The following is a 10193-nucleotide window of genomic DNA, read 5'->3' as shown; positions in this document are numbered from 1 at the left end:
GCCTGGGCAACATGGTGAAACCCCGTCTCCACTAAAAATACAAAAAATTAGCTGGCTGTGGTAGCAGGTGCCTGTAATCCCAGGTACTCGGGAGGCTGAGGCTGGAGAATCACTTGAACCCGGGCGGCAGAGGTTGCAGTGAGCCGAGATTGTGCCATTGCACTCCAGCCTGGGCAATAAGAGCCAAACTCCGTCTCAAAAATAAAAATAAAAATAAAAATTACTCGCTAGATGTGGCAGTATGTGCCTGTAGACCCAGGTACTCAGGAGGCTGAGGCAGGAGGATTGCTTGAGCCCAGGAGGTCAAGGCTGCAGAGAGCCTTGATCTCACCACTACACTCCAGCCTGGGTGACAGACTAAGACCCTGGCTAAAAAAAAAATTTTTAATTAAAAATAAAAATCAATAATCATGGAGCACCTACCACATGCCTGGCACTATTCCAGTGCTGGGATGCAGCAGTGAACAAAGCAACGTCCCTGCTCTCCTGGAACTTACATTCCAGAGGTAAAAAGTAAAGTAAACAAATAAATAAATGTATGGTTAGTAGCAGTCAGTGCTGTGAGTGAAAATAAAGGTGACGAGAGAGTGATAGATTGTATGTGGATGGGCCGGGTGCGGTGGCTCACACCTGTAATCCCAGCATTTGGAAGGTTGAGGCAGGCAGATCACCTCAGGTCAGGAGTTGGAGAACAGCCTGGCCAACATGGTGAAACCCCGTCTCTACTAAAAATACAAAAATTAGCCAGGCATGGTGGTGGGCACCTGTAATCCCAGCTACTCAGGAGGCTGAGGCAGGAGAATCACTTGAACCCAGGAGGTGGAGGCTGCAGTGAGCCAGGATCGTGCCACTGCACTCCAGCCAGGCAACACAGCGACACGCCGTCTCAAAAAAAAAAAAAAAAAGAATATAGTGGATGTTTGGAGGGGTGCTACTAACATTGGAGGTAGGGTGGTCAGGGAAGGCCTCTTTGATGAGATAAGCAGGGAGATGAATGACTGAGCCATGCAGCTACATGAAGATAAAATGTTCTGGAAAGAAAGAGCAGCCAGTGAAAAGGCCCTGAGGTAGGAGCTGGCTTAGTGTGTTCAAAAAAAGCAAGGAGGCCCATGTAGCTGGAGGCAGGTGTGGGTGAGGGTTCAGGAGATGGGGGATGGGGGCAGGAACACCCCGTAGCCATGGGGAGGACTTTGGACTTGACGCCAAGTGTTGGGGGAAGCCATTGATGAACAATACAACAGCAAGAGCTGTTGGTATTTGATTCTACCCAAAGGTGTAAATAGTAAATTCTGAAAAGAATATTTTGACATCCATGCATGGCAAGTTTCGGAACAGGTTTCTATTTGGGTGACTGAACGCATTTAAGAAAAGATTAAGCCGTGATCCTTGAACACCAGCCAAATTGCCTCCTCCTTCTGTCATTGTGATTGGATGGCTCCAGACAACTTATCTTGATCCAGCAAAGCGTTTGGCATTTGTCCTTATAGACAAGACATAAATGTGAGCTGGATCATAGAGACTCAGATTTAGACCTGAACAATTCTGATAAAGCTGAAGGAGGTCTCTATGAAGCTCCATCCTGGCCCCGGGCTGCCTGGCATTGTCATGAGTCCCTTGAATGGAGGTAGAGGAAGCCACTCTTCACCCTGCAGATGGCTGCTGGCTGGGAGGGAGTTCCAACACAATGGGTGACTGAAGCAGATTCAAAGCAGCCTTGACAGATTGTAAAGTTGGGTGGAAACCAACAAGATGAAATTCACCAGGGATGAGTGCTAAGTCTTGTGTTGAGGTTCCAAAAAACTGGTTACATAAGAATAGTACTGGGAAATCTGGTGAGATGGAAATTTCTGTTGAAAAGAGAGAGAGGCTGGGCGCAGTGGCTCACGCCTGTAATCCTAGCCCTTTGGGAGGCCGAGGTGGGTGGATCACGAGGTCAGGAGATCGAGACCGTCCTGACTAACACAGTGAAACCCTGTCTCTACTAAAAATACAAAAAAAATTAGCCAGGCGTGGTGGCGGGCACCTGTAGTCCCAGCTACTCAGGAGGCTGAGGCAGGAGAATAGCGTGAACCCGGGAGGCGGAGGTTGCAGTGAGCCAAGATCGCAGCCACTGCAGTCCAGCCTGGGTGACCGAGCAAGACTCCATCAAAAAAAAAAAGAAAGAAAGAAGGAAGGAAGGAAACAAAGAAAGAGAGAGAGAAAGAGAGAGAGAAAGAAAGAAAGAAAAGAAAAGAGAGAGAGAAATGAAAAGAAGAAGGGAAGAAGGAAGGGAGAAAGAAAGAAGAGAGACAGTTACACTGGCAGTTTTCATTCTGTCCACAAGCTTATAATGATGTCCCCTTAAATCAGAAGACCCAACCAGGAGGGTTGCTGTTCTCTGGGAAATGGGGTCCTTGCCTTAGGTATCCAGTCCCCTGTTGGCCACCACACGGTGAGAAAGAGAAGGTGACAAACCAGAGAGAACCAGGGAAGAGATACCAGTTAAGGATTTGGCCAGGTGGAAACTGATTGATGATGACAACCAGAAATACTGAACTGGAAGGAAAGAGAGCTTGGCTGGGACTAGGGCAAGCCAATAGCTGTCCTCAAATATGGGATTCAATGGCTGAGGACAAAGGAGAGACCCAGTTTATCATTCACAAAGCCAGAACCAAGACCACTGAGAATCACCAACTGGTGGAAGAGAAAGGCTGCTGCCAGCCCTGGAAACACTCCTTAGCCATTAGCACTGCCCAGCAATGGATCATATTACCTCGGCACAGGTGAGTCCCTACCTCACCCTGGGCCAACAGTAACAGCATTTATTACGCCCCTGCTCCTGTGAGGCTTGTGCTAGACTCTTTACATCATTATTTGGCCATTACATCTTGTTTAGTTGTTACAGCACCCCTATGAGGTAGAGATTATGACGACTCCCATTTTAAAGGAAGACTGAAGACCAGAAGGCTATCTTGCCAATGGCTTAATAAGAGACTTAGGGCTAGGCACGGTGGCTCATACCTGTAATCCCAGCACTTTGGGAGGCTGAGGCGGGTGGCTCACCTGAGGTCACAAGTTCAAGACCAGCCTGGCCAACACGGTGAAACCCCATCTCTACTAAAAATACAAAAATTAGCTGGGCATGGTGACAGGCATCTGTAATTCCAGCTACTCAGGAGGCTGAGGCACAAGAATCTCTTGAACTCAGAAGGCAGAGGTTGCAGTGAGCCGAGATTGCATCATTGCACTCCAGCCTGGGCGACAGCAAAAGACTCTGTCTTAATGATCAGTAGCTGCAACACTAGAAAAATGGCGGAGCAAGAGCAAAGAAAAATCCCTTTGGTTCTAGAAAATCTCCTGAAAAAAAGGCTTACCAAGCCCTCAAAGCCACCCAGGCAAAGCAGGCACTTTTGTCAAAGAAGGAGCAGAGGAAGGGAAAAGGGCTCAGGTTTAAGCAACTGGAATCATTCCTACATGATTCCTGATGGCAGAAATGTGACAAAGTGCATCTCTGACGACTAGAAGTGAAACATCATGCCTTGGAATTGCCAGATAAACATTCCTTGGCCTTTGTTGTACGCATCGAAAGAACTGATGGCGTGAGTTTACTGGTGCAGAGAACCATTGTAAGACTTTGCCTAAAGAAAATTTTTAGTGGTGTCTTTGTAAAAGTCACCCCCCAGAACCTAAAAATGCTGCGTATAGTGGAACCTTATGTGACCTGGGGATTTCCAAATCTGAAGTCTGTCCAGGAACTCATTTTGAAACATGGACAAGCCAAGGTCAAGAATAAGACCATCCCTCTGACAGACAAAACAGTGATTGAGAAGCACCTGGGGAAGTTTGGTGTCGTTTGCTTGGAAGGCCTCATTCATGAAATTGCCTTCCCAAGGAAGCATTTCCAGGAGATCTCATGGTTCTTGTACCCTTTCTACCTCTCAGTGGCCCGTCATGCTACCACAAATAGAGTGGGCTTCCTCAAGGAGATGGGCACACCTGGCTGTCAGGGTGAACACATCAGTCAGCTCATCCGCCAGCTGAACTAGACCCAGGTGCCAAACTGCAGTAAATTTTTATTAATGAAGTGGAAGCATGGGTACTAGAAGCATGTGTTTTTGTTTTTTTGGGAATTTTTATCAAGTATCTTCAGAGAAGATTATTTCCAGCTTTATCTTCAAAAACTGGAAAGGAAGGGTCAAAGAAAAGACAGAAGCTCACGCCTGTAATCCCAGCACTTTGGGAGGCCGAGGTGGGTAGATCACCTGAGATCAGGAGTTCAAGACCAGCCTGGCCAACATAGTGAAACTCTGTCTCTACTAAAAATACAAAAATTAGCCAGGCATGGTGGCGCGCACCTGTAGTCCCAGCTACTTGGGAGGCTGAGGCAGGAGAATCACTTGAACCCAGGAGGCAGAGGTTGCAGTGAGCTAAGATCACTCCACTGCACTCCAGCCTGGGCAACAGAGCAAGGCTCTGTCTCAAAAAAAAAAAAAAAAAAAAAAAAAAGAAGAAGAAGAAGAAGAAGAAGGAGAAGAAACAAACAGTAGCTTATGTTCATGGCAAGCACCTCTCATCACAGTCCAGTTCCAAGGAAAAATTCCAGCGTTTTAGTTTAATGTTGGTAAATGAGTAACTCTAGCATTTGTACAAGGCTCCCTAAGACTCCTGCACCAGTCGACCAAGCCCAGGGACATAATTGAATTTGGAGATTCCTGGGACCTTGTTTTGAAAAAGACTTGAAATAGGAAGAAAGGCCCAAAAATAAATGTTCACTTGTCTCTGAAAAAAAAAAAAAATCTGTCTCAAAAAAAAAAAAAGAGAGAGACTTGGGGGGTGCCTAGGGGGCCTTCCCTGATATCACCCCAGCACTGCCTAGGTGTTTTGCCGGGAGAAGGGGGCCATCGAGCAGGGAGTTCTTACACTTTTCTGAGACTTTCATGACCGTACCCCTTGAGAGTGTTGTAAGCGATAGCCACTCCCCACCTACACACACAAATTTTGCACCAAATTTTGGGGACTCTCGAAACCCAAGAACCCGGGTGATGGTACCCTAATCCCGACACTCCTTTGCAGCCCAGAGTCTGCGAGCGCAGAGCTGGGGGCTGCGGGGTGGGCTGAAGGTGGGCAGTACTGGGGGGCGGAGGGCGGAGCGGGGCCGGGAGGGGGCGGTGCCGGGGGGGGCGGGCAGCGGTGTGGCGCACCGCCTGCAGGGGGCGCTTGCGGCGGCTCCGGGCGGAGACAATCGCGCTGAGCGGGCGCCGCAGCCGGAGCGGGAGCCGGAGCTGCGAGGCGCGGCGCAGAGCTGGGGCTGCGCGGGGCCGGGCGAGCGGGACCAGGCGGGAGCCATGGACCGCTAGGGCCCGGCCTAGCCCCGCGATGCCGCCGGCGAGTGGCCCCAGTGTCCTCGCGCGGCTGTTGCCGCTGCTGGGGCTGCTGCTCGGCAGCGCCTCCCGGGCTCCCGGCAAGTCGCCGCCGGAGCCCCCCAGCCCGCAGGGTGAGTCTCTGCCGGGAGGGGCCGCGATCGCGGGCCTGCGCCCCCTGATCAGGCTCCCGCCCGTCAGCCCCCTCTTCGCGGCGTTCGTGAATTGAGGGGTATTCGGTTTCCTGGATTCGAGTGGGGGGAGCTAAGCGATCTGGGGTCGGCGCTTCTGGGGAAAAGTGGAGGCGGGGAGAGGGAGGCCGTCCAGGGCGGGGGTCTTGGGGAGACACAATGGGTAGGGCGAGGGTCCCCACGCTCTGCGCCGCCGCCCGCTCCCTATTTGTTTTTCTCCCTCCTGGTCCGCGAGGCGCTGCTGCCTGAGCCATTGTCTACCGAAGACACCCGCCCAGGGGCGGGCTGGGGCGGGCGCCTGCTCCGCAGCCCCCTGCGGGTTCCTCGCTCCCGACCTCAGCTGGGTGGGGGCGCCGGCATCGGCTGCCACCCTAGGCCGGGACCGGAGGCTGGGAGCCTGGAGCTGGGTTTGAAGGGGGGAGGGGAGAAGTGGGAGTGGGTGAGGCTGTGGGCGGGATTGACTGCTCTAATGGGGTTCTTTGCCCTGGAGCCTGACAGCTCCCAGCCAGCCCCCCTGGTTTAGAATTTGGGGTGCACCTAATAAATGCTTGTGAGCCTATGACGGAGGACGAGCCGCAGTTGTGGGCCTCTGAGAAAAGGGGGGTACATTGTGATTCCCAGCTGAGGGAGCATGGCAGGCTTGTGGTCGCGGAGCCATGCTGAGCTAGCTGGCTGTGAGCAGTGCCGGCTGGGAGGGCAGGTGCCTGGGTCCCCGTTCAGCAGGCCTTCTGGCACTCCTGTCCCCTGCCCGCCCCCATATCACCCCCTCCTCATCCCACATCTCCTTCGCAGTGTAGGAGACCCTTCCCAGCGACTCACCGGGCGCAGGTGGGTGTGTGAGGTGGGGGTGGGGCTGGCTCCTGCAGCAGGAAAGGGTGGGGGAACGAGACCCTGACTCCACACCCCACAGGCAGGCCTGGACGCTTAGGGGCCTCCGCCCACTCCAGTCCTGAGCCCACCTCCCGGGTCCTGCTCTCCCTCCCCTGCCTGTGGGCCCCATCCCTGCCTGAAGCAGTATTCACTACTCACCCCCCACACTAAGGAACTGGCAGGAAAAGCAGGGTGGGGGGGTCTGGATGAGGGAAGTGGGGTCCGGATGAAGAGAGGGGGTCGGATTTCCTCCTGGATTGAGGCAGGCCTGGAGCCGGGAGAGGTGGATACTATATGGAATGTCAGGCTTCGAGGAATGGGTAGGGTTCGCCTTCTGCCTCCCCCAGCTCTCTGGGGGAGGAGATGAGGTTTTGCTTAGTACGAAGAAGCCCTAGTTTCTTAGGACGCCCCTCCCCTCAAGTCCCTGCACCTCAGGGGAAGGGGCCCAGGGAATTGGCTGGAATAGAGCCAGGATAGGGGGTTCTCTGGGGCAGCTGGCAGGGAGCCCAGGTTGAGAGGAAGGGGGAAGGGAATCTGCTAGGCACCTGCCCCCTTCTCCCCCACCCGCAAGGTTGGCACAGATCCTTACCAGCCCACCCCAGTTTTGTTTCCCCAGCCCCCTCCCTCTTCTGAAACTCTGACTTTTGAACCCAAGGCATTCCCTCAAATGACCATATCTCAGACTCGGGGTCCCTCTCCCCAGCTGCTCTATCCAGCTGTTCCTAAGCCCAGGATGGAGGTGGGAGTAGCCAGGCCCTTCTGGCTTCTCAGAATTCCTAATGGCTGTTGGCAGGGGGATGGATGAGGACCTCGTGCACATCCTCCTAGGCTCTACCCTCCCCCCACCCCATGTCACTTAACCTCTCTGAGCCATAATTTGTTCATTTGTAAGACATGGAAGGATAGTGCCTACATCATCAAATTGAAATAAGAATTAAATCACATCAAATGTGCAAAAAAACAGTAGAGGGGTGCCAGCTTCCTGGAAGAGCAGAGAGCGAGAGTGAGTGGAGTGTGCACCCACCCTGCAGGGTTGGGTTCTGGCCTGGGAGGGGAGGTGGGCTCAGGGGAACAGCTGGATGGGATGCCTAGGGCAGGCGTGGCGCTGGCTCCGGGTTGGGAGCCTGAGCTAAGACACCTGTCACTGCTGAGTGTCAGGCTCCACTCTAAGGCCTTCCCTCTCCTTGAAGTCTCCGCAGCACCCTGACCTCCCCAGGCCCTGCTGCTCTCAGCTCCAGACTCTTCCTTCCGTACCCGACCCCCACTAGATTTGCATCCAGCACTCAGCCCACTCCCCACCTGTCTCCTGGGCCCCCCACTGAGGTGTCCATACATGCATGACACACCTTGTTAGCAGGAAGGTAGGGGTGAGGTGTGTTCTTGAGGGAGGAGCTATGCTGATGGGAAGGGGTGCCCTGGATCAGAGAGACTGCCTGGAGAATCCATGGGAACAACTCAAGGCTTGGTTCCTCCCCATCACGCCATCTGAGGGCAGGATGCCTGCCTGATGGCCTGGCCATACTCTCCTCTGGCTGTGGGCAGAGGCATCCCTGGAAAGCAAAAGACTTGGGCTTCCCTCCCCAGCCCCCTCCACAATAGTTCTCTTGGGCCTGGGTTGCTCCCCCCCAGATCTCCTTCCCCTTGCCAGGGCCCCAGCTCCCTGCCTGATCTCCTGGGAGGAATGAGGGCGTTGCCATGGTGACTGACTGTAGCTGACCAGCTGGGAGGGGGCAGGCGGTTCATGTGAGGGGGAGGAGGCCAGAGTAATTTGTTTGGGCATGGGGTTGGGGTGAGTCCCTAAATCTGAAGGGAAACAGGCTTGTGAAAAGCATTCTGGGAAAAGGATGAATGATGGGAATGACCAGTTTCCTAGTGTCCCCTGTCAATTTCTTCCCAAGACCCCAAACTCTGCCCTAGCCTCCATCCTCCCTTTCAAACTGCTGAATCTTGACCCTTCTCTCCGCCTGCGGACCCAGCTTTACTTAGACTTTCTCAGCCCTCCTGTCCTTCCCCTCTCCCCAGGCCCGGGGTTAAGAATGTTGCTTCTAGAGGCAGACTGCCAGGTCTGGATCCCAGATCTCCACTTAGCTGTAGTCCAAGTATCTAAACTCTCTAAGCCTCAGTTTCCTTATCTGTAAAATGGACTAAGAGCATATATTATCAAATCCAATACACCACTGACTATAAGATGCACCATGATTTCAAGTACCAGTAAGAAAGGAAGAAATGCTGCCAGTTATAACGATGGCATCATCAATCATAGGCATAGCCTGAATTTAAAATTGTGAAAATGTGACACAACGCATGTGTTAGACGATGAAATACGGGAATAGTCCCACCTCCTTCATGGGCTGATAGGAGGTTTCAGTGAGTTCTCTGTGAATGCTGGGTCTTAAATCATGCCTTCTCTAGCCTCAGCCCCAAAGACTCTCCCAAACACAGCTCCTTCCTCTGATCTTGGGGCTCCCCCCAGCTCTTTTTCCCCCTCCCTCGTCCTCACTCCTTTCGCCCCATCTTGCCCACAGAGATCCTGATCAAGGTGCAGGTGTATGTGAGCGGGGAGCTGGTGCCCCTGGCCCGGGCCTCAGTGGATGTGTTTGGGAACCGGACTCTGCTGGCAGCTGGCACCACAGACTCAGAGGGTGTGGCCACCCTGCCCCTCAGTTATCGCTTGGGCACCTGGGTGCTGGTCACTGCTGCCCGCCCTGGCTTCCTCACCAACTCTGTGCCCTGGCGTGTTGACAAGCTGCCCTGTGAGTGCAGGGGCAGGTGGAGGGGGGGGACAGCAGCTGACCCTCCATCAGCCCCTTCCCAAAATAGTCTCCTTGGGGGTGGAGGGGGAGGCTTTCCAGCAGCTGCTGCCTGGGCAGGGGTACACAGAGGGGGCTGAGGGAGGGTGAAGCCTCTGGGACTCAGATGGAGGGGGTGCCTGGCTGGGGGGTAGGCGGTGGGCTTTCTTGGAGCTGACTGGCCATCCCTCCCGCAGTGTATGCGTCTGTCAGCCTCTACCTGCTCCCTGAGCGGCCGGCCACGCTCATCCTCTATGAGGACCTGGTGCACATTCTCCTAGGCTCTCCTGGTAAGGCTCCCCCTCACCCACGCCAACTCTTCTTCCTTCCCCTGACCTGGGTGTAGAGACCTCCACTGTCCTATATTAGCTGGGTGTCCTTGGGCAAGTCACTTCACCTCTCTGAGCCATAATTTGCTCATCTGTAAGATGTGGAAGGTTAGTGCCTACATCATCAAATTGGAGTAAGAAATCACAAAGTGAAAAAACACAGTACAGAAGGTGTTCAATAAATGTTTACAGTTATCGGGGCTTCTCGTGGTTTCTATTCTCCATCTATTCCTACCTTCCCTGCCACCTTTATCTTCAATGGGTCTACGCGGATTTGTTGTGCACCTGCTGGATGCACAGGTGCACAGGAAGTGCAAGGCCCAGAGCAAGCCTGCAGCTGTCCTGGTCTACCCCCAGGCTTTCCGTCTCGCTCAGCTAGTACTTACTTCAACTCCTAGGCCGTGCCAGGCATTGTGGCTGGTGCTGGGAACCACGGTGAGGAAGAAGACCCGCTCCTTGCCTTTGGACATTCACAGACAAGTAGGAAGACAGATCATTGCAAGCCCTGAAATAGTTCCAGAGCAGGCAGGGCAGTGGAGTGGAGGGCAGCTGCTTTCAGTGCTGAGACGGCCCTAACCTGCGAGGGGACCTGGCTGGGTGAGAGCTTGTCGAACGGAGCGGTCAGCCCTCGACTCAGGAATGAAGGGGAAGCAGAGGCACCTCCACTGGAGAGGA

The 10193-nt window shown here is 53.7% G+C and overlaps 1 protein-coding gene and 1 pseudogene across 1 annotated transcript in view; both read left to right on the top strand.

Annotated features, from left to right (window-relative positions):
• Positions 1 to 3261: 3261 nt before the first annotated feature.
• Positions 3262 to 4025, top strand: LOC129017832 (ribosomal protein uL30-like; annotated as a pseudogene).
• Positions 4026 to 5216: 1191 nt separating this feature from the next.
• Positions 5217 to 10193, top strand: part of FAM171A2 (family with sequence similarity 171 member A2) — a 10797-nt gene continuing 5820 nt past the window's right edge. Inside the window, exons 1-3 of the mRNA XM_054459034.2 lie at positions 5217 to 5473; positions 8926 to 9153; positions 9387 to 9479. Coding sequence (XP_054315009.2) covers positions 5356 to 5473; positions 8926 to 9153; positions 9387 to 9479 — 439 coding nt within the window. The 5' untranslated portion in view covers positions 5217 to 5355. The remainder of the gene's footprint in view (positions 5474 to 8925; positions 9154 to 9386; positions 9480 to 10193) is intronic.

Source organism: Pongo pygmaeus, chromosome 19 (genome assembly GCF_028885625.2).
Source record: "Pongo pygmaeus isolate AG05252 chromosome 19, NHGRI_mPonPyg2-v2.0_pri, whole genome shotgun sequence".
NCBI lineage: Eukaryota > Metazoa > Chordata > Mammalia > Primates > Hominidae > Pongo > Pongo pygmaeus.
The sequence above is the reverse complement of the archived record's forward strand: the minus strand, read 5'-3'. Positions and strand labels throughout refer to the sequence as shown.